General features: G+C 35.8%; 3 protein-coding genes across 4 annotated transcripts in view; 1 reads left to right on the top strand and 2 right to left on the bottom strand.

The window, feature by feature from the left end:
* LOC113107158 (tight junction protein ZO-2-like) overlaps window positions 1–25,246 on the bottom strand; it is a 296,039-nt gene that overhangs the window by 102,525 nt on the left and 168,268 nt on the right. The gene's annotated exons all lie outside the window — the stretch shown is intronic.
* LOC113107162 (catechol O-methyltransferase A-like) lies at window positions 1,597–9,908 on the bottom strand. Its single transcript, XM_026269472.1, has 6 exons — window positions 9,755–9,908; window positions 5,810–5,981; window positions 4,520–4,637; window positions 3,215–3,408; window positions 2,429–2,560; window positions 1,597–2,340 (listed from the first exon to the last, which is right to left on the bottom strand). Exons 2-6 carry the CDS (start codon window positions 5,978–5,980, stop codon window positions 2,161–2,163), a joined length of 795 nt encoding a protein of 264 aa, XP_026125257.1. The 5' UTR covers window position 5,981; window positions 9,755–9,908; the 3' UTR covers window positions 1,597–2,160.
* LOC113107159 (cyclin-dependent kinase 16-like) overlaps window positions 13,555–25,246 on the top strand; it is a 29,171-nt gene continuing 17,479 nt past the window's right edge. Inside the window, exons 1-3 of one of the 2 annotated variants that reach the window (XM_026269468.1) lie at window positions 13,555–13,890; window positions 19,350–19,530; window positions 23,515–23,679. In XM_026269468.1, the coding sequence (XP_026125253.1) occupies window positions 19,410–19,530; window positions 23,515–23,679 (286 nt within the window). In that variant the 5' untranslated portion in view covers window positions 13,555–13,890; window positions 19,350–19,409. The remainder of the gene's footprint in view (window positions 13,891–19,349; window positions 19,531–23,514; window positions 23,680–25,246) is intronic. The other variant, XM_026269469.1, reaches the window with a different exon arrangement.

Genomic DNA, 25,246 nt, shown 5'->3' with positions numbered 1-25,246 from the left:
AATGCCTATCCATATACAGCTATGATTCGCGAACCCCAAACTGACTCAAATGATTCCCGAACCCGCTACGAACTCCCGAACTGATTCAAATGATTCGCGATCGCCAAACTGACTCAAATGATTCGCGAACCCGCTTTGAACACCCGAAATGACTCATATCATTCGCGAACCCTCTACGAACTCCCGAACTGATTCAAATGATTCGCGATCCCCAAACTGACTGAAATGATTCGCGAACTCGCTTTGAACTCCCGCGCTGACTCAAACGATTCGCGAACCTGCAACGAACTCCCGATTCGCGATCCTGCTCCGAACTCCCGAACTTATTCAAATGATTCGCGATCCCGCTCCTAACTCCCGAACTGACTCAAATGATTCGCGAACCCACATATGTGCCAGTGTTTAAATGTCTGTAGGCTACAGAAACAGAACTCTACTGTATTATCAAATTATATGTTTTAATTACTTTTCTCACTCGTTTTAAAACAACGTTTAGTTTCATCCAACTTCAGTTTACTTCCAGGTTTAAATTATGTCTGATTTTCTTTTAAGAAATCTTTGACCAGACTTCCATTACTTCATTTTGACTTCCCACCTTTAAAGGATTTGGTTATTTTTCATTCATAAACGCTGGCCTTCGTTTGTGGACTCAATTTTAATAAAACCAGCAGCAGTGGTGGATGAAGTACACAAATCCAGTACTTGAGTAAAAGTACAGATAAAATATTACTCCAGTAAAAGTGAAAGTACTCCTTTATTAATTATATTTTCATAAAGATTTTTTTCTTTTTCAAATCTTCTCTGTGGTGTAAAAACACCCCTGGCCAAATGGGGTGCATCTCTTCCCACTCTGAGAATTACTGTAGTTATGTTCTGAACAGCACATCCTTTCTTTTCTCCCCAGAAAAAAATATTTGGACATTATAAAAATGACCTCAAGTTAGCACCAGCAAGCTTGTTAGCTAGACAGTTAGCATCAGCTAACAATACTTATTTTCAGTACGGTTATGAATAAACATTCATGTCTGTCTACTCATCCAGTTAATCCAAACAATATAACGTTACTGTTGATAAACAATATAAAAACAGACGGACATGGTAGCATTTTAATAAAACTGTTAATATTACAGCAGTGGAGAATTTGAACATGCATTAGTTATTTTATTTAATCTGTGCACTAAACGGTTCATTTGAATCAGTGAGTGGTCGACTCCAGAAGAGCTGCAATCTGATAATTCTACTTCGTTTCGAATCGTTTGGTGCGATTTGCGATCCGATTTAAAAGTTTATTTTGAAAAGACTCAGTTCATTCATGATGATTCAGACACCGCTTCTGCTTGTCGGAGCATGTGATATTATAGAGAGTAACGATATGTTTTTTGGAATGTAGTAAAGTTAAAAGTACGATCTTATGCTTTGAAATGTAGTGAAGTAAAAGTTACTCCAGTAAAGTACACAGTAACGAAGTAAATCTTACTGTCCACCACTGACCAGCAGAGATAATATCACTGTAGACTAGATTTGTTCCTGTGGGATTATATCGATTTCAGATTTAAAATACAGCTACAATTTGTAATAATACATGTGAAGTGATTCAGGGATGTTACAGTTTTTATCAAATGCTTACACATTAAATCTTTACTTACAGATTACAGATTCTGAAAGCTGTCACTCAAACAGAATTAACACCAAATCTGCAAAACCATGCACTTATTTATCAGCCTTCGACTCAGTTTTCATAATTTCATGAAACACTTTTTTTTGCAAAACAACACAATTGTCTATCAAAACACAATTGTCATTTTGCTTCTCAAGTTAAAGTAAAGTGTTTAGATATTTGTACTGAAAAACATTGAAGTACCCCTGTGACATTCTTTACTTAGGAAAACAAGATTTTTTAAGAGACTTAATTTCATAGCTTTATCAAACAATACAATCACTCTCCTGAAGAATCCAATACAGTATATCTGTAGGTTGTGTTGTAGAATGTCTTAAATCATAGCTCAGCAGAAATTGTGTATTTAAGGAGATTTCACAGCATTACATTGTGGTAAGTGGGTTCTGAAGGACGAAACATCAGTTTGTCTCACAAGTTCACAAGTGGCTTGTTCTTTTTCCCCTTGTGCAACCATGTTTTCATGTACAGCTGCTTGACCTTTCTCATCCTAAGAAGACAGATTTCTCCAGGCCATCTTCGACTTTGCTGTACTCCAGGTTGGATTTGAAGTATCGGCTTTCATAGCGTGGGCTGTTCCTCACATATTTAAGATACTCTGGAGCTCCGGGACAAATGACGTTGTCAGCCAACAGGACAGTGCCTTTCCGGAGTAGACCACAGTCCTACAACGTCATAAAATAAATATGTTTGTTATTTTAAGTATGTTAGAATAGGGTTAACATAAACAATAGTGCAATTTGGGCTTCTCACCTCGAGAAGTTTAGTATCTGGTACGTAACGATCTTTCCAGTGGTCCAGAAACACAAAATCAAAGGATTTGATTCCAAATCGTTCTTTCATTTTGGGGATTAAGTCACCAGAGGGTCCCTCCACTAGTGTAACCTTTAAAATAAGAGAACAAAGAAATAAATAAATAGATATTTAGTACCTAACAGAGTATGTGAGCGGACTGGTGTGATTTTAGTGAGGAGCGGATGTTTTAAAATTTATCTAAAGGTTATTTGGAGTTTTTAATTTTATTTTATGTATATATGTAAAAAAAAAAAAAAAAAGTATGTTTTACAAGAAAAATACTATTTCAGTACTACTTTGTATTCCAAAATATCACATTTTAATGTGTCTCTTGCCATTTCTTCGTGGGTTTCAATTTCTGAGTAAAATGCTTCTATGGCAGTTTTTGTGTGTGTGTGTGTGGATTAAGAAAAATATTCTTGTTTTCCTTTTTAATCTTTGTTTAATCTATATGTGTGTGTCTGTGTGTGTGTTCATCTTTGTTTAATCTAATAATAGGTGTATCTAAAAAAAATCTAATATTGTGAAAAAGTTCATTTTTAGGTAACATTTCAAAAAGTGAAGCTTTCATATATTCTAGATTAATTACATGTAAAGTATTTTAATTTTAATTTTGATGATTAGAGCTGACAGCTCAGGAAAGTCAAAAATCCATCATTTTTTTATTTGCATTTAATTCAGTGCAGTTTCTGAGTGAAAAAAGGTTTCAAAGCAAAGTCCTTGCACACCAGTTGTTTTTCTCACCTTGTCCTGAACGCCTGCGTAGGCAATGATCTGACGAGCAACTGCTGCAAAGGCTGGGTTGAATTCGACTGTAATGAGTTTGGAGCCAGGAGACAGAAGTCGAGCGATCCGAACCGTGGAGTAGCCGCAGTATGTGCCGAGCTCCAGAGCTATGCTGGGGTTTACCTCCGTCAACACCGAATCCAGTATGAGCCCTTCAGAGAGACACACAGAGCTCAGATAGAGGATAACTGAGGAAACTAATCAATGAGGTGGCTAATGACATCACTGAAATATCATCAGAGCCTCTGTGCAACATTAACAGCTCCGCACCATCGTTTATTCATCAATGTTTGTTGTCACACATTTAATTGAGCTGCTAACAGGGACAATATCATACTGACGTTCACTGTTTGGTTTTGTATAGTGGCACTAAAAATATTTGAAAACAATATATGTCTTGAATCAAGATATATTTACTTGAGAAGCAAAATTACTCATCATATACAAAATGACAAGATATCAAGTCTTGTTTTTTAAAACAAGAAAAAAAGGCCAATGCACTACAAAAGAAAATTATAACTGTAAAAAAAAGTACGTTTTACAAGAAAATAGGGCTAGTTAGATATATCGCCCAGCCCTACAAGAAAAATAGGCCTTCTGTTTCAGACTTTGTACTTCAACATAAAACGTTTAATGTGTCTCTTGCCATTTCTTTGTGGTTTAAATTTCTGAACAAAAATTGCTTCTTTGCCTGCATGTTTTTTTTAAGTGTGGAATAAGATAAATATTCTAAATATTAAGTTTATTTTTCTTAACCCAGTGCCAGATATTTCTCTTATCAAGTGTTATAGTGTTATTGAGATAAAACAAATGTAAACTGAAATAAAATGTAAAAAACTTAAAACATATTTTATTGACATTGATTGCAAAAGCAACATTTCTCTTTTTCATTTAGTATAACTTGACATACCAAAATAACTAAAAATAAAATAAAATCTAGTACTTTATGTAGTAAGCCATCCTCAATCCCATAATGCATCAGTGCACCTAATTGATGTTGTTGGTTGTGTAGGATGCATTGGCTGCACATTGTGCACATGCATAAATGCAACAAGTGTGCAGCCATGTAGAGAATGTATTGACCCAGTAGACAAGAGACTGCCTTCACTTCTCATTCAGAAGAGCCGGCTGTGAGCAGCCCTAAAGCCATTTACTCAAGAGCAGAAAACAGCATAATACAAACTAAAACAATATCAAGCTAATGGTGAGAAAATTAGTAAGGGATCAGAGAAGGAGGCAAGGGAATAGAAAACAGGTTGGTACCTTTTTCATCGCCCACATTCATGGCCCATTCTTTGTGCCGGCAGTAATAGTCAATGGCTGAGAAGACGCTTTCAGGGTCTCCTTTTGTGGCATTCTTCTGAACGGCTTCCAGCATGCGCTGCATTCACAGAAATCAGCCATGATCAACAGTGTTCTTGAGCAAAGCAAAGCCAGAGAACAATAGTTGAAAAGTAAAGACACATAACAGGAGGCCATTAATTACTCTTGCTTTCCAAAGCCATTCTATAGGGTTTCTGCTATTGAAAAATCCTGTTTAATCAGAGGTCCCCTACTCCAGACTCGGTCCACAATCTTCCTCAGGGTCCGGTCACCTCTTCTCGTTGTGCAGCGTTTTTTGCCACACTTTTTCCTTCCCACAGACTTCCCACTGAGGTGCCTTGATACAGCACTCTGGGAACAGCCTATTCGTTCAGAAATGTATTTCTGTGTCTTACCCTCTCGCTTGAGGGTGTTAATGATGGCCTTTCTGGACAGCAGTCAGGTCGGCAGTCTTACCCATGATCGCGGTTTTGAGTAATGAACCAGGCTGGGAGTTTTTAAAAGTCTCAGGAATCTTTTCCAGGTGTTTAAAGTTAATTAGTTGATTCAGGTGATTTGGTTAATAGCTCGTTTAGAGAACCTTTTCATGATATGCTAATTTTTTGAGATAGGAATTTTGGGTTTTCATGAGCTGTATGCCAAAATCATCAGTATTAAAACAATAAAAGACCTGAAATATTTCAGTTGGTGTGCAATGAATCTAAAATATATGAAAGTTTAATTTTTATCATTAAATTATGGAAAATAATGAACTTTTATCACAGTATGCTATTTTTTTAAGAAGGACCTGTACATGTGTGCAATTAACATGCAAAAATATCTACACCTACTCATATTCATGTCTCAACATTTAATATTCTAACAGCAGCTGACAAATGACATCTGGCACACATTTTTACTTGCCCGAGGTTGTCTAAATCATTTCCTTGAAGGTAACAACTTACACTAAGGGATGAGATGAACTCTCTATAATAACCAAACCTTTAAATATATAAATATAATTAATATCAACACAGAATCAGATACATATAATATAATGACATGTTCTTTACAGACTTTGTCAGATACACCAAAAAAACTGTATTTTCATGGCAACCTACAGTAGCCTTCTATGGCACCATGTGTGAAACACCATAGTAGGAGCATGGTATTTTTGTCGTCAGTGACTCTCATCAACAGCTCGTCTCTGTATATGTGAGTGATGTATGTATGAATGACAGTGAGGGTCACCTGAGGTTGCGTTGATCCCGTCATGATGTCAAGGAGGCGCTTAAGGATGACATCGTGCCAGAGGAGTGCCAGCCAACCGCTGCTCTGCACAGCTGCAGGAATGATCCAGCGATAGAGGACGTACAGGACAGCTGCTGTAACCACCGTCACTGCCAACAAACTCCACAGCATCCTGTGAGAGACAGAGAGAGACATTCACAAAGAGAATAAATGATTAAGGTCAGCCAAAAAGAAAAAGAAAAGACATAACCAGCTTCACAATTCACAGAGGGTGAGACTACAAAGCAGATTCAGAAAGTATTACACAAAAAAAGATAAGGCATCAGTGTAAAACATGGGAAGAAACTGGTGAAGGTCAAAGGGTAAATCACGCAAAGCCTTTTAAAACATGTTTCTGTTTTTTATATTTTATATTTCAAAATCCAAAGTAAGAAACAATTTATTGCTGAAAGAAAATTCAACGTTTCAGTATAATTGTTTTATTTTAATTTATCTATCAGTATTTTCTTTTTATGACAATTAAGCATATTTTTATGCTTGTATACATGTGTTTGCTAATTTTCAGTTACATTGGATCAAGGTTATTATAGTAAAATAGTACCAAAAAGTTACTTAAGATAACATAAAATTTTAATTAAATTAATATAAAAAGACTTTTATTTAAGCTAGTTGCCAAAGCAGCATTTCTCTTTTTAATTTAGTTTAACTTGATGTACTAAAATAAAATAAAAACTACAGCCTTACAGAACAAAAACACACCTACTAAAATGAATAGTATGACAGCTAACAACTAAAATTAAAATGTAATCAATAAAAATAAAAACAGATTCAAACTTTGGTAACACTTTACGATAAGGTTCATTAACATTAACAACTGAGAATGAACAATAGTTCTACAGCATTTTTTTTATCTAAATTAATGTAAATTTCAGTATTGATTTCAACATTTACTAATGCATTATTAAAATTAAAATTTGTGCTTGTTAACATTAGTTAATGCACTGTCAATTAACGTGAACTTAAAATAAATGACTATATTTTCATTAACATTAACAAAGATGAATATATACTGTACTAAATGTTTGGTTCTTGGTTTGTTCCTGTTAGTTAATACATTAACTAAAGGAACTTTATTGTAAAGTGATACCCAAACTTTTAATAAAACTATAGTCATTTATGAATGATACTAAAATAACACTGATTCAGCTTTATATTTGCATTCTCATTATTCTATAATCAACCTGTCTGAACACAATGATTTTTTTTTAAAGGCAGCACAAAAAATACTACCATGATATATAAATATTTTACAATCTAAATATTTTTTATTTTCTATCTGTAATATTATTTATTTATTTATTTTTGCATAATGGTTAGAAAGAGATTTTTTCACATGACTATAATAAAAAAAGCCCTTGATTGTAATAGAAATAATGCCACAAAACATTTTTTTTTATTTAATTTCATATCATTTTTATATATTAATTTATATTGATTTAGGACATAAAACATAATATATTTTGATATGTTATAGATAATTGTAATCTATTTTGTTTTTTGTTTTTTGTTTTTTTTTGGAAAAAAATACAATATAGGCTTTGTGAGACTTACTTCAAAAACTCACTGTCAGTTCATTGTTGATATAACGCCAGCTTAAAGCAACACAACCTTTGGGCCTAAATTATTGATTATCTTATGTGTGTTTATGTCATATGGCCACACCTGTGTAAATACCCACAGCTCAGATCAGCCGCATGATATGCACGTGATATAACACCATGACTAGCCATATTTGCAAGGACATTTAAGATGTTAAAATCACTAATATTAAGATTGGCCACATAAAAAAAAATATATAAAAAAAGTCAATACAAGATACACACAGAAAATAGACAAATGAGAGAACAGGGTTAAAAAAAAATCTTTGACATTCAGTGGTGTGGAATGCCAAATACTCAATCCCCCTCTCCTGTTTCAGTCCAGAAAACAGTGAAAGCTCCTTTTTCTGTGCTATGCAAGATTTGGCTCATGCCTGGGGAAGGAAATGAATTAGCACAGCTTCATCCCCACAGCTGATTTACCACTCACATCAACAGAGTATGCCTCATAATAATGGCTTGCCAAATGAGGATTCAGAAGTTTTTTTATATGCGTGTTAACAGCCCACTTTATATGGCTTAATATTTATGGTTAAACATTACCCTGATCGTTTGTTACACTTTACCTACTCTAGTATTATCAACTTAACCTTTTCTTGAAGATATATTCATCGGTGGTTCAAGTGATTTGTGTCGTAATGCTCATGCTCACAAAGACATATATAGTAATATATAGTAAAAAAGTTCAATATTATTATAATTTAACATAATGGTTTGCTAATTGAATATGTATGTAATTTCTGTAATTTATTCCTGTGATGTAAAGCTGATTTTTCAGCATCATTACTTGATGTATACTCTCAGAAATAAAGGTATAAAAGCTGTCACTGGGGCGGTACCAAAGGTTTTGGAACATTTTGGTTCCTTTGAGGTACATATTAGTATTTAAAGTGTACATATTAGAACCCAATAGGTAAAAGTGTACCTTTTGAAAAGGTACTGCCCCAGTGACAGCTTTTGTAATTTTTTTATTTTTTATTTCTGAGATTGTACCAGTCTTCAGAGTCACACGGGGCTTTAGAAATCATTCTAATAAGGTGATTTGCTGCTCAAGAAACATCTCTTATTATCAATATATTTATTTTGTAACATCATAAATGTCTTTACTGTCACACCTGATCAATTTAAAGCATCCTTGCTGGATTAAAATATTTTTTAAAAGCTTACTGACTTTTGAATGGTAGTGTGTAATTTATTGCTAAGATTTTTTTAATCAAAAAAAAAGAAAAAGAAATTTCTTTTAAACTCAAGAACGCCATAAAAAAAAAAAAAATTCAATCGGGAATATTTCACCCCAGAATGAGAACACTATCATCATTTATCACCCTCATGTTGTTCCAATCCTGCCTCTTAATTAATTTCTTCTGCAAAACACAAAAAGCTTTGGAATCTGGAGTTGACATTTTCATCTTCATTTGTGCTCCACAGAAGAAAAACATTCATACAGGGTGAATAAATGTTGACAGAATATTCATTTTTGGACAAACTATCCCTTTAAAAAGAAGGTTCTTAAAAAACAAGGTGCAATATAGCACCACATGCAGGAGTTATTACATTGTGCTACCAAAAGGACTCTGATCCTTAACACACTCTTATTAGTCAAGCTCTGAACAAGGCCTTCTGCTCCGGCTTTCTGTGCAAACACAATGGGCCGCTCATAAAGAACCCCAGGCACGATCCGCTGGAGGAACACAGTGAGACACAGTGGTGACAGTAGAAGACCGTGCGCTGTCAGAACATGCTTTAATTAAAGATGGTATCACCGTTCAGACCTGCAGCTGAAAATAAAACCCCTAAAAGAACCAGACAGACAGAAGTGTCTCTCTTAAGCAGCCAGTTTTACAACTTCTGTCGGCTCCTCCACACATGTTGATATCAACCGCGTGGCCTGCCAGAGACCTCAGGACTTTAAGCAAGAATGAGTTCTGATTACTAGGCCACATTAATATTTAAGTCTCTTGCTTAATTATAGATTGCAGCCAGACTTTAGTAAACTGAAGTGTGCTGTTACCGCGAAGGCAGAGAATAAACACTTTTGCGCATGCTGTGTTGCTGGATGTGTGTATTTCAATCACCATCTTGCTTATGAAGAAATATTGAAGTGTGAATGATATTGGTTGTTGTGAATGCAGAGCTGGATCATGCAGAAAGCTACATAAACACAAAAGCGTTACGGCAAGAAAAGATTCTCACATAATACATAACACATATGCATGCATTTCCTTGAATTTCATAAGCCAAACAATCTGTTGCAATATTGTGCCAAACAACATTTCCATAATCTTACTTCCTTTTGCAGCTGTCTTCACAAACACACACACACAGAGTCGAGCTTCCCTTTCTCTTTTACTCCGATGGCTTTATGCCTTTCTCTGACAAAGTCTTTCTCGCTGGCCTCTCTCTCTCTCTCTCTCTCTCTCTCTCTCTCCCCTCCCTCTTCTGTTTGCTCTTTCTAACCTGTTCTGCTGGTCTGCCTTGATATGTGTTGAAAGTGATGTATGACCTCGGGTCATGCTAGAGAGAGAGAGAGAGAGAGAGAGAGAGATGCAAGCACACACATGTGTGTAGAATACAGGCTTCCCCTCGTAAATATTCAGACATGCACTTACAAACTGCAGGAGAAGGAGCTGAACCTCGGCCAACTGGGCTGAGTTTTAATCCTCCTCTAGCCAATCATGTTCTAATCTTCTCGCGCTTTCTTACACCCCCTTCCTGCCTCGCTCTCTGCTTCCTGGTTTTCCCCATTATTCCTCCTCCTACCCTCCCCATGCACACACTGACACATGGATAATGATGACAAAAGAGGGGCCTCAGCATCACCATTTCCCAGCACAGGGTGTATAAAGAGTGGTACATCTTCTGCAAAAAACATAATGGAGCAAAAAAAAAAAATGCAATACTAAATAGATATTAATTCATTAATGCACATAATGGTTTAGAAGATATATATGATATAGATTATGAAAATAATTTTAAAACATAAAAACCTACCTAGCGTTCATTTACTTAATGTAAATTATATTTTTATGATAATCACTGGAGGGTCAACTTGACCTTGTCATTGTCATGCTGGAAAGTCAATGCAAATTGTCTGCCATTATTTTCTGATAATATGCTGCATTCATTTTCCAATCATTTTTTTTTTACATGATTCCCAGTGCCTTTAGAGCTCAAAGTTTTTTTACATCAGTGAGCCAGTACCATACTTCACAGTGGGGATGGTATTATTTTCATTATAGGCCTTGTTGACTCCTCTCCAAACATAGTGCTTATGGTTGTGACCATAAAGCTAAATTTTAGTCTCATCACCCCAAATCACAGTGTGCCAGAAACTGCACACTGTGACATGCAGCTCATTTTTGTTCAAGTACCGTCATATTATGCTCCTTGAAACAACCACACCATCTTTTCCCAAAGCAGCCTGTATTTCTTTTTAGGTTACATGAGGGTTTTTCTTTGTATCCTGAGATGTGGAAACGGCGAAAAGAGAGAGAGAGGGAAAAAATTTAGCATTTTAGGTCAGCATTCCCATTTAATCAGCCAATGTTGTCTTAACTAATTTAATCTTTTGTAACATGGGATTTTGACCAAGTATATAAAATCTTGACTTTTGTAAAATGCTGCTACAAGATGTAAAAAACTATTTTTTACATGTTTTTTTTTTTTTTTTTTTTTTTTTTTTATGAAAAATTACAATTTTGGACATGTAAGGTAATAAAAAATATTTTTTAAATAACTTAAAGTAACAACAAATGAACATATAAAGCAAATATCTTTCAAAAGAAATTCCATCTGGAGCATGCACCTGTTTGCCTGTCTGCCCTTTAAAACTGCTTGAAATTCACATGTAACCAGATGGTTTTACATTGGGTGCACATTGTTCAAAAACCACATAAAAATCGCATATACACATGAGAAATGCATGTTCATTTTCTATATTCGTGGTAAAACAAAAGACTCGTACAAACACATTGCGTGAGCTCTATGTGAGGCTTAAGAGAAAACAGAGAGAAAGATAAGGAGAAAGGTTACAGATCCCAAATGTATTCTCCTTAGTACATGTCATTTCCAATATAAATCATCTACACACACAAACATAATGATGCTTCCAGTCGGTGCATCCACATACAGAGAGGTGAGCACCGGGCACTCTGTTTGTTGTTCTGTGAACCTCTAACGCTGCATAATAGTGTCGCTCTCAACATGTTAAGCACTTGAGATGTGAATGTACTAATGAATGCAGCACTTTACGGCATGCATCAATGGGTTTGCCTTTTAGGATTACATCAGACAATAAACTGCTCTTATCTGCAGTATTGTTCACCAGTATAAATGAGTCCGTAATAACATTCTTATTTCTAATTAAAGGTCAATCATATGTGGTCATCATCAAGTAATAAGGATGGCATGTAGAAAGTCACTTGACCTGGCTGAACAGTGGCCACTGGTGGCCGAAAGAGGAATATTCAGAAGTGGTCTCTTAATCTCGACAAGGTCAAAGATGACTTTCCTTGCCAATGGCTAGCTAGTGTTACATATAATTAAAGGCCATTGAAAAACAACACGCTTGGTGCTGTTTTTAAAAAGGTAAGAAAACCTGTTTAAAAAGGTGTAACCTTAAAGTATATGCTTCATTGTGTTGCATTGTATGCAAAATTGCATTTTTAATATTCAGCTCCCACATGTAGTGCTTTTTTAATTTATTTTAATTCATTTTTAATTTTAAGGTCAAGTCATGCATGCAAAAAATACTAACCTCTGGATAATTCCCAGCATTCAGTTTCTTCCCTCGTGCAGTAAAATGTTAGGAACTGTTAAAGGAACAAAAGAAATGTTCATTTGCACCCAAGGCACATTGATGCAACCCCCGGTTTCTGATGCATGCCAGAGTGGTGACTCACTGTGGGGCTCCACTGCTCTGCATCAAAAACACACACACACACACTTCAGGATAGGTTTCCCCTCTCCTAACCCATCCTGTTTAATTATCATATAAATCAATGCTGTCACTGCAATTATGAATCAGGCTAGATATCCAAAACATAATGCTCTAATAAGATTTCATGTGCTCAAAGTAGACATGGCAAGATACATTGAAATATTAATTCATATGTAAGAGTATAAAGGTTTTATTCCAAAATGTTATTATTATTAAAAATATTTTATATACATTTAAAAGTAAGCTATTTTTATTGTATTTCTTTAGTTTTCATAGAATAACCTATGGCAATATATATATATATAGATAGATAGATAGATAGATAGATAGATAGATAGATAGATAGATAGATAGATAGATAGATAGATAGATAGATAGATAGATAGATAGATAGATAGATAGATATAGATATATAATCCATTCATTCATTTATTTCCTCAACATTTCATTTTTAGGGTTATGGGACGTGCTGACAACCATGACCCTGGAAATGAAACATGGAATAAATAAATTGATTGATTAATTAATTAATTAATTAATATAATATAATATTTATTTATGCACTTATGTATTTAATTATGTAATGGAGATTAATTTATATATTTAGACATTTATTGAATTACTTAATTTTGCAATACTTTACTTAATTTAGGGTCTCCATAGAATACAAACCAGTATTTGGTTTATATATATATATATATATATATATATATATATATATATATATATATATATATATATATATATATATATATATATATATATATATATATAATGATAAATCTTATCCTATTACAAACAACTGCAATTAAACGTAATTTCTTAAATGAATAATATGTCAAAAAAATGTAACAGCTCAGCATGACATGCATTGGAAAACGTCACAACTCAATGCACTCCCACTGCCTCTCCCCTGAATGGTACAGTCTGATTTACTTGAACGGAATTCGGGTCAGCCCACTATGAGCCAATTTAATTTATTAGGGGTGGACGCTTTCGCCTCGTATCCAAATATCATGACTGCAGGGACGCACAATGTACATAATCAACATAATCAGGGATAGAACATGATAAAACATAGATATATTATAAGATTTTCTTTTTAAATATACAAGAATTAGCTCAATGGCATAATGACATGTTCCTCAACCTATCCAATGAGTGACTCCTGAATCTATTCGCAGCTGCTCTGTCGCTTGCTTCCATGATCCACTCCAGTCCGGATTTGGCCAGGAAAGGAACAGCTGCTGTAACGTTTTAGCAATTTCAGGACAGAAGGAGCAGTGGTGAGACATGCGGGGTCTAGAGGAGTCGCTCCAGCAGCACTGGAGATCGGACAAACAGCAGCAGCAGGAGTAGAGGATCATGGCCGAGGACTATTGGGAGCGCGCGGCCGCTTTGGGATATTATTACTGCTGTTAAGATTACACGAGCAACACACGTTCACTCATTTACACAAGCACACACGGATCTCAACTCCACGGGTAAGAAAGCCATCCAGGATATCGTTCTGTCCCAATCTGATATTTGATCGAAAAGTGGGGGAAAACATTAAATGGGACAGAAAAAGTAGATTTAGGCCGTTTTCGCGTGAGTTAATTCGCGCCGGACAGTCTGTGTGAAACCCGGTAACGTTAAGTCCGTCTGAATGGAAACCGAAATATTGTTTAATGATCTATGCGAATGAACAAAAGAACAAGTACAATGAAGGAATAAAAATAAAAAGGAATCATTCTCGCATTCCTGTACAATGGCTATTTAATGCTGGTCTTTAAAGCCAGCTAATAGCTAACGTGGCTAGCTAACCTGTTTATGTGTGGTTTACTGTGGATTAGTCAGCAGTCTGCCTGCAATCAAGGTTTAATTTAATTATTTTTACTTATTTATGGCTTGCCTGTATAATTCTCTTATCATGAGGGAGTCTTCTGTTTTATTCATTGATTTTTTTTTATAATGTCATCTGAATTACCTCGTGGGTTTAATGAAGGTGTATGATTATTTAAACAATTTTGTTTAACATATTAATAACATATACTATTAAAAATAGTATAAAGCGTAATATTTAATTAAATACCTTTTAGTGAAAGGAAAGATTGTCAGTGACGTATTTTACGTTGGCATTGGCGTCTTGTGATGACAGCGTGACGTCACTCATTCAAAACATGATGGGGGTGTTTTGTAAGTCTACGTCATACTTGTAAATATGTAGTATCGAATTCATGCTACCTTGGCGTTAAAGCTGTACTTGAATCCATTACTGGCATAAAAAGCCATAATGATCTTTCCAGCTCACATTGATTTCCCAGCAGGTGAAACCACTTTTGGTGCAAGTTAAACTGATGGAATGGGGAAGGAGGAAGAGTGATCCAGTCCTACTCGTTCAAAGCTTGTATGAGATGCAGTAATGAGAAGTCCCCTGAAACAGTCAGTTCTGGTCAGATGGAGGCGTGTGTTTGACAGTTGCTGGTCTGATTCAGAATGGCATGTTGGAGGCGTTGGGTGCATGTTGAGGGGGTTGGTTTGTGGAATATTTTCATTAGGTTGTGACAGATGGTTTAGGAGTCTTTAACTTTGCGTTCCTCACCTAAATAGCCTTACACTGTTGTAGCATGCATAATTGCAATGCTTTAGTTAACTGGCATTCATCATCCTAAATTTAAGTGGTGGTTTCTATTGATCGCTTATTTAAGAGAATTAGGGAAAGCACTTGACCTTTGACTTCGGTGTTGGAAGTAATTGGCTTTGAAGCAGGACTAGAATAATTCCAGAGGAATGTGGATTGCTTGCAGAATTGTTCTGTAGTCGTTTTTAAGGGTATTTGTAGTAATAGAAAAGATGAACTGAAATCTGATGGAAAGATGAACTGAAATCTGTATATGCATGACCGATAAACAAAATGGGTACATCTTTGCCACAAATTCACCAAAAGTTTTTTCGCAATTTACGCTTCTGTTTATTTTATTTCATTAAATTGCATTATGTAATCAACATTATCTCTATCTGTCATTTATTGAAAAACCTATACTTTTCAAACACTGGCTTGTTTTGGCTACATGATCTTGTTTTTGTAGACTGGTTTGTTTTAAAGTATATCACCAAAATACCTTCATCCCATTTACTTGCTCACAATTTTCCAAAATATTTCTGGCACATCTCTTAATTAGCTTTTTAAGTGGTGGATTTCTACATGGCACATTGTCGACAAATAAACTATTTCTTCTGAGTAAGATAAAAAACAATCTAACATAAGTTATATTTATTATTTGACAGTAAGATATTATTTTATTTAATGATAGTAAACATACAATATACATAAAATGCCTAGCAAAAAAATGTTAATAAAACTTTTCATAGAATTAAACAAAAAGTTATCTGCTAGTTAAATGCTAAAATAAAAATGTTATATTTTTTCAGTTTTCTTTTAATAAATATTGTATAACAAAAATGGAAATTAAAACAAAATAATAATAAAAGATGACAGTTACTGCTGTGAAATGATTAATCACATTCAAAATAAAACAATTGTTTACATAACATATGCATGTGTACTGTGTATATTTATTATGTATATACAGCATATATTTTGGAAATATTTAGATATGTGATTAATGTCTAGTTGTCTAGTTCTGGCATGTGTCACCAGCATAATAATATTGATGAAGTGCTGCGCTGTACAAACACTTTCTTCCACTTTTCCTCCACCGCCGTGGAGAAATGACAGCAGCAGAAGTATGTTTGCGCTCAGAGGCTGGTTGATGTAGTGCTGTCTGGACCTGGTGTTCCAGAATCAGTCTCTATGAAGGTCACCCCCGTCAGGGTGTCACCTTGTGTTTGGATGCATGTCAGTTTGGTTGGAGAGGGATGTTGGGGGCCTGTGACCAACATGGACCATTGCTTTGTTTAACTCTCTTGCATATGATCAAATTGAAAGATATTTTACAGCAGAAAGGCTGTTTTCTGCTGCTTGACTGGTTAGGTTTGTATTTTGTAAACTCATTCACATGGACGCAGAACAGGCGGTCACTGTCAGCAGTCTGAACCCCATGAAGCATTTATTGACCTATAGAGTGGAAAACTGAGCCTCAGACTGCACCGTATCGATTCAGGTCAGTTAAAGAAACTCCTTGGCTCTGAAACCAAGCACTGAAAGTCTGTTTGCAGGAGAATTGAGATGCAGTTAGTTCTGTGTTAGCTAGCAGTGGCCCACACAATGAATGTCCTGCATGCTGTTTTGGTGGTGGACTGCTGCGGGCAGTAATGAAAAGAGATAGAAAGAGTCTTAAGGAGTCATCAACCCTGATTAAGTAATGCTAAGACGATGCAGAGAGCTGAAATGGCCCTTAACCCACTGTAGACCACTGCTGCTTTCCTCTGGGGCCGCAATCACTCAGCAGGTCATGAATGAAGCCAGTGTGGAGCGAAAATGGTGGAGGGTAAACAGGTTAAGCTCATAACCGTTGTCTTTGATTACTGAACTGATTAGGAAATGACTCGATTCATTTTGGCTCAGAGTAGCAGATTTCCAGACTTTGTCAGCCATTCAAACACATGACTGATTGTTATTCAAAATGCAAAACATGATAAATATTATGCAAAATGTCCTTTAACAGTCAAGAGTTCCTCTTCTGAGCTGCTTGTCACATTGGGTTACTGTAAACATGAGCAAAGGTTTGTGGATTTCCTGTTGACTGTCTGATTCAGGAGATCTGATTTGAGGCTGCTTGGTTCATCTTGAATTTATGGGTAAGATAAATAAAAGACACTTTAAATGCTTTGCCTTGATTGCCATTGGATCTGTCCCCTTTTATTCGCTCTTCTTTTCAACATTCATCATTTTTTTTGGTCATCTTGGGTTTCAGGCGTGTGTTTCCGTGCTTCCCCCTCAGGGGGGAAAGGAAACACCGCTCTCGCTATTTCAAGTATTTCAACTATTTATAGCATTTTTAGTGTTAACCTTCCAACGGTTTGCTCTGAGTTCTTTAAAGCCCTTGTTTTTGGGTGTCTGTACAAGAAAATAAAATTGGTGAAGATTATCCTTTATCATCACTTGTTGTGTGATCTCAAAGTTTATGCATTCTGCTTAATGTGCCTCTAACCCCCTCAAGATTGGATTTTACACTGATTTATCACCTTGAAACACTGCTTTGATATGTATTTTTGTGTTTTAAAATGCTGTTTGACAAATGAAGAGTCAGTGCACTACTTTTGAGTGGCTCAGACAACTTCTATAAGCAGTTTTTCTAAAGAACACGTGGTCTGTTACTTACTGACATGTTAAATCTCTCTTAGCATGGACCACGATATCTATCTGCACAGGAAACAAGTGTTTGAAATCTTGTGCCTGAGTAGAATCTTGTCCTCAGGCAACTTGTGAGTGGGTCACATTAAGTCCAAGGACCCAAAGCTTGGATTTGCGGTTAAGATTGTTGCTCATCTTTTTGCCAAAACATGTGATTAGTCTAAAGGAAAGGCAAAACCGTCTGGCATACTTGCTGTTCCTTAAGAAAAGACCATGTCTGTTCCCTAGAAGCACTGAGGAGAACTATTTTTCTATTTTAGGCTGTGTTGAATGGAATAGTACCTTGATATATATATATATATATATATATATATATATATACACTACATACTTTTGTTTTATTACTTTTTTATTCATACTTTTTTAATATGTATTATTTTAATAATAATATTAATAATAATATTAAAATATCATTTAAAATGTAAAAATGTTAAATATAAAATGTCATATATTTAAATTCTAGAATTTATTTATATATTCGTAATTAGTATATTTGCATTTTGCCCCCACACACATTTGTATTTTTTGTGTATAATGTATTTATATATATAATATGTACAATTCATTATTTATTGAAACATATATGTTCTTTAGGAACTTCCAAAATTGCATGATATTATATTAATGTTATATAATTACAAAATAAATAAATAATAAATTGGGGGGGGGGGGGGTCCTTTGCTAACTAAACTAATTTCTAAGCCTAGCATATACAGTGCTTCAATTACCAGTATATATTTGTGCTATTTATCATCATAACTGCAAAAGCCTAACTGGAAAGGCTCTTTTAATTACACAGTATGAGTGAAGAAGGAGATCTTAATGCTTTATATTGTGTCCAGTTCTATTATCAAACTGCAAATGGAAGGTCAGGTCGAGTGCAGTGCATTTGTGGTATCTCTCTTACTGTGCTCTGGTTGTGTACTGCACATCTAGTAGGTCATCTTAGTGTTTTGTGCACACTGCAAAAAAGTACAAGTTATACGCTATTTTCAACAAACCCATAATCTCTGGATTTCACTGAACCGAGATGAATGTTCATGGTCAAGTCGGTTCTGTGATCATTAACATGTGTTTAGTGCTTTCTCTCTGCACATGCTCTCATACGATGAATCTGTTGAGATTTCTCTGAGAGTCTCCCAGTTGGATTCCTTGCATTTCAAGCCTAAATACACTCGAATCTGCAGCGTCTGCAATCCTTTATGCGTTTGATTTACAAATGAAAACAATCACACTTAGAATGAAGAGTGTGAAAACACTGTTGCTAGCCATTACTTATGTGTGTAGTTAAAGTTGGCTGTGTGATTTGTTTATTGTAGGGGTGATCTCTCACCATGACTCTCTTCCAGTTACTGTCTCTCACTTTGATGTCCACTCCGTAGAGCGCCATCCGCTCAAATAACGTTCAGTGCTTCTGAAATAAACAAATTTGTCCTTTGAATCACCTCTCTGCTCCATGTTTGTCTTTACACATCATTTAAAGCTAATATTTATCCTAGAATATGTTAACACATTCCATTACAGTCTTAAGAGGAGAGCATCCTTGAAAATGCATGACTTTTTGTGTCCAGTAATCACAGAGGATATCAAATGAATCAGGAATCAGCGTGTAACGTTCTGCTTGTGCATTTGTGTCTATAACAGAGCGGTTGAACAGTGGCAGCCCCTCCACCCCCCTCACCTCAGCCCCCCATACCCCCACTGATGGACCGCATGAGGAAGATCAAACGGCAGCTGTCCCTGACGCTGCGAGGGGGTAACAGCGGGGACAAGACCTTGAGCGAGACCATCAGCTCTCAGGACACAGGAGCACACAGTGATTCCGGTACGGTAACATTCACTTTCTTGCAATACAACACAAAAGCCATACTTGATTTCTAGTACAGAACTCGGCAAACACCGGTTTACTGAACATGGATGTGACTGTTTTTGACCGGTAAACATAGAAGAATGCCTATTAAGGCTGCACGATTTGGGAAAAATCTAATAAAATTGCAGTTGCAATTTAAAATGTGATTAAAAAAAATTACAGGTTTGAAAATTTTTCATAAATACAAATGTATATTAATAGTATAAGATCATAATAATTCTTATTAATAATAAACGTTCATAAAAATAAATAATAATAATTATTATATTTTTTATTATTGCCATTATTATAAAAAAATAACTTAATCTATTGTAGATTTTATTTGACTGTAAGATTAAAAAAAAAGTTCTTAAGGAAATGGTTTAATAATATTGTATTTTAAATTAAATTTAATTAAACTTAAATTTCTGCATTTAGCAGACGCTTTTATCCAAAGCGACTTGCATTCCATTCAGGCTAACAATTTTTCTTAACACGTGTTCCCTGGGATACGAACCCCCAACCCCGCGCTTGCTAACACATTGCTCTACCACTTGAGCTACAGGAACACAACATTTTACAACTGTAAAATTACAATGCTAATAACAGTAATGGTCTTCATTTTTATTTTATTTTTTTCAAATTTTAATCCATCAAACTTTTATTTTGTCGGATAAAACACACGGAGCCCTTAAAGGGATAGTTAAGCCAAAATGAAAAATCTATCATCATTTGATTACTCTCCACCTGTTCCAAACCTGTTTTATGGTCTGTCTACTGTTAAAAAAAAAAAAAAAGAGAGAGAGAGAAGAAAAAACACACGATATTTTGAAAAATGTTTGTTATCAAAGAGTTGGCAGTTGCCATTCACTTTTTCCTAACTATGGAAGTCATTGGCTACTGTCAAATATTTGGTTGCCAACATTCTTCAAAATATCTTTTTTGTTTTTGTGCTCAACAGAAGAAAGAAACTTGTATGAGTTCGGAACAGCAGAGTGTGTAAATGATGACAGAACTTATGATAAGTGCTTCTCATTACAAGTTTGTGAAGATGGTTAGCGGATTTTTAATTCCTATATGTATGCTAAAGTGTTAGCCGAGCTGCTGTGAGATGCTAAAAACACCTTTATATAATGAGCCACTTGCGTGTAAGAACGCAGTGCATATATTTATGTAATTAAGTAACATTTGCGATGTGATAGTAGCACTTGAGTAAAGCCATATGGCAATTTTTTTTGATTAATCGTGCAGCTCTAGTGACCATGGTGATTGTTTCATTAGCTTATCAGTAAACCTGGATGGAATCTACATCTGCAGAATTCCGCAGAATTCAATGCTTGTCATGCATACAATTCTTTTCTTGCTTGTTTGTTTAAAAAAAAAAAAAAGGATATAATGCTACATTTAACACAATTGTTCATGTTTAACTCCATTCCACCATATTCCACAAACACAGCTGATGCAGAAGTTGTACAGATTTGGCCGACTTATCTGTTTAATGATGACTAATCAAAGTTAGTGTGATTAAGCATATCTAACATAACATTACAACATAATTATGTTTCATCTCTCGGTCGACCCAGTAATTCCTTCCCGATACTGGGACGTGCATGAAGCTCTGTGGCATGTAATAATATTTCAGATGCTCATAACCAGAGTGTATGTGATTGTGTGTGTGTGTGTGTGTGTGTGTGAGAGAGAGAGAGAGAGCATTCTTACCGGAGGGGATAAAAACAGCTCAAATTCAGCGCCATCTGTACAATCTGTTCTAGGGTTTTTATATAATGGCAGTCAGAAAGTTGCCAGAATTGTTGCAAATGGCCAGACTTCAAAAAGAGCATTTAGTCTGTCAGCAGACCACTTTAAGTGCCTAAATCTCTAAAAAGAATTGCTAATTTCCTTTTTATGTTTATTAGTTCATGTGAGATCTGTGACTTTTACTAATGCTGCTGTAAATTTGGAACAGAGTAGCTATGAACTTTAATACAGTGAATTTACTTTACAGCAGTGTTTTCTGTCTCTGTTCAGTGGAGGTGCTGTATTTGAATCTAGGGCGCCATGGCAAAAGAAATTACATTTTAAATGAGTTGAGCTTTCAGTCTGAATTGCGAAGACAGTGCATTTTCTATTGTTTTCTTTGCTGACAGCATGCAACAGAAAACTGTTCAATTTATGACCAATTGATATAATTAATATAACAGTGCATATTTCAAAGGAGTTTTGTTATAAATGTTAAGGTAGTTCTGAAAAAAAAAAGTTCAGTAACTGATTTACAGGCATAAAATCTCTCTTGAAGGGATACTTCACCCTAAAATAAAAAGTTCTGTCATAAATTTCTCACATTGTATGCCTTTTGGTCTGCTGTGGAACACAAGGAAAGATATTTTGAGAAATGTTGAGTTTTTCCTTTTTAGTGGAAGTTCTCCATAAATATTTGGAGCAACAACATGGTTAGTAAATAGTGGCATAATTAAAATGTTTGGGTGTACTGTCCCTTTAAGGAAGCGTTAATGCCAACTGCTTTTGCTAGGTGTTTAACCTCCATAATTAGATATATTTAAAATTCAGCAGGATATTATGTAGAGCGAAACAACATAATTTTGTCCAACAGAATCTGATTTGAGGTTATTATTATTTCTTCAGAAAATAAAAGTTGTTTTAGGTGGAGAATGCGCTATATTTCAAAGAATTCTGTAAACATATTTGTACCTATAAGTCGCTTGCACTGAAGAGCATACAATACATTTAAAAAGCAAGTAAATGGGGTCGATGTTTACTTTAAAAGTCCCGATACTCTCTAGAAGCAAGTACAAAGCTCAAGGCTATGCTTTCATCCATGTGGTTTCAAGAAAGTCTTTCAGCCATTGGTCATTGAATGCATATACATTCACCTCTGCCTCCCTTCGTGTTGCCTGCCAGTGTGATACGGGTATGCAGCATAAAAGCATTGCATTAAAACATCGAAATGAGTTTTAAAGCCAATCTATCCGTTATACCCAAGGACTGGCTACGGCTTTGCGTGCGTTGAGCTAAGCTACTGTCTCCTGCCTGCTGTGACCCCCTCTGACCAATCAGCATGTGTCTTCTAGCATGGCTTTCCATCTCCAGCTAACTGCACTGACAGATCCTGCTCATCTCAGATCCAACAGTTCCAAAGAAACAGCTTCAGTTCGACATCTGTCTCCATAAACGATTCACCCAAGTCGATAATATATATGTACATGCTATATATTCTAATTACCATATGCAAATACATCATCATATTGACCCAGAAAATCCATCTCATTCTTTTGTAGTGTGTTTTGGCATTTCTCCAAACCCTGCACTAATTTGAAAGGCATTTGGCTTTCATATGCTGATGAATCGATGCCCTTGTGTGTCGTTTTTTTTTTTATCGCAGAGCGTCATTAGAAACAATTACCGGCAGCGAGAAAATAAATTTATCAGTGTTGTTGCTTAATAATTGTGGCCCTTGTACGTCATTTACTAACACTGAAGATGTTCCTTGTAAATTGATCTTCTTTTCTTTTTAAAATAACAGTTTTGGAAAAATGATTGCATGCTCTAAAATTTGACTTTTTTTTGTTTTTATTTTAATATTTCCTCTTTTTTTTTTTTCTTCTTGTCCTGTGACCCCCCCCCCCCCCCCACCAAACCTTGATTTTCTCCCTTTTCCTTCTTCTCTGTTAATCACATACTTGCTACCCAACATTACCATTTCATCCGAACCATATCACTCATTCCCAACCACTTCTTCTTTTTTTTTCTTTTTTTCATAATACACTTATCTTCTTTATTCACCCCTTTTCCTTTCACTTCTGCTCCGTTTTCTTTTTCCTGTCTTTAACACTCAATTCCATTATGTGTCCTGCCACATTTACATTCTCCTTCCCTGCTCCTTCTCTGCCCTCGTCCTCATTTCCTCTGTGTGTCGTCCTCCTCCCCTCTCCTCCCTCTCAGAGGCCATGCCAGTTGGAGGCAGTGGTGGTCTGCGGGGTTCAGTGAGAGGTTCGGGGGGTTCCTTCAGCATGCACTCCCTCCTGCAGTCCTACAGCAGCGCCCTGCGCAGACCACGCACCCTGGGCCGCAGTCTCAGCTCCTATCTCAACCACACCACGCGCCTCGGTACTGTCACACGCATGTACACGCATGCACACAGAGGACGAGAGTGTGATGTGTGCAAGGTTGCAAAGTAGGGATGGGAATCGCAAGGAATTTTAACGGCTTCGTTTCCGATTTCGTGTTCCTTATTGCTTCAGTTAATGATAGTTATTGCATTCTCACTTCCACTTGGCCCGTTGTCAAACAATGAGATATTTTTAGCAGAACAGTAATGACAAAGCAACTTCTCTGTCTTTATTTGTCTTAAAGGGTTACTTCAACCCAAAATGAAAATTTGGTCATTAATCACTTACCCAAGTGTCGTTCTAAGCCCGTAAAAGCTAAGTTCATCTTTGGAACACAATTTAAGATATTTTGGATGAAAACCAGGAGTCTTTTAGTAAATTACACTGTCAAGGTCCAGAAAAGTATGAAAAGCATCATCAGAACAGTCAATGTGCCATCAGTGGTTCAACCATAATGTTATGAATCGACGAAAATACTTTTTGTACGTGAATAAAACAACAATAATGATTTTATTCAACAATTTGTCTCCTCTGTGTCTTCCGTATCACCATTCCGTTTCTAGCACCATTTTGGAGAGTGAACGCTCTTCTGTGTCAGCCGCACCATAAGGATATGTTTCATACACATATTTACGTATTTGATTTGAAAGGAAACAGTGCATCAGTGTTGCTGACACAGAAGAGCGTATACTGCCTGCGTTCGGCTCTGTTCTCCAAAATGGTGCTACGGTGACACAGAGGCGACAAATTGTTGAATAAAGTTATTTTTGTTTTCTTCGCGTACAAAAAGTATTTTCGCAACATTCATAACGTTACGGTTGAACCACTGATGACAGCTGGACTATACTGACGATGCTTTTCATACTTTTCTGGACCCTGCTGACAGTATAATTTACTTGGCAGTCTATGGGACAGTCACAAACCTCCCGGTTTTCATCCAAAATATCTTAAATTGTGTTCTGAAGACAAACAAAGCTTTTACGGGTATGGAACCACATGGGGATGAGTGATTAATGCCAAGATTTTCATTTTGGGGTGGAGTATACCTTTAAAGGAATAGTTCACCCAAAAATGTAATTCCGGTCATCATTTATTCACCCTCAAGTTGTTACAAAGCTTTATGAATTTCTTTCGTCTGCTTCAAAAGAAGACATTGTGAAGAATGTTGGAATGTGTGCTGGTCCCTATTCATAGCTTTCAGTCATGTGACCGGCTCAAAGACCTGGAGGGTAAAACATCCATAGAACTGCTGGACAAGCCAGTCAATGTTTCTTGTCTGACAGCCGCAAATAGGCTATTCTCAAAAGAATAAAACAAGGTTTGTGAACAAAATGCAAGTTTTGGCCATTTGCAATCCATATTGAGCGCCCACAGCAATATTTCAATCATTAAACAGTTTGAAAAAACAAGGTAAAATGCTTAAAGTGCCTTAATATATTTAAAACAGTAATATTTTTATATTATGGATGCATAGTTGCATAGAACAAAATATACATAATAAGGTGTTTACTAAATTTCGCCTTTTAAAATCTGCGTTTTACTGCATTACAACCTAATGCAAACTG

The sequence above is a fragment of the Carassius auratus genome, chromosome 8 (genome assembly GCF_003368295.1).
Source record: "Carassius auratus strain Wakin chromosome 8, ASM336829v1, whole genome shotgun sequence".
Taxonomy (NCBI): domain Eukaryota; kingdom Metazoa; phylum Chordata; class Actinopteri; order Cypriniformes; family Cyprinidae; genus Carassius; species Carassius auratus.
Note: the sequence above shows the minus strand (reverse complement) of the source record. Positions and strands in the feature narration are given on the sequence as shown.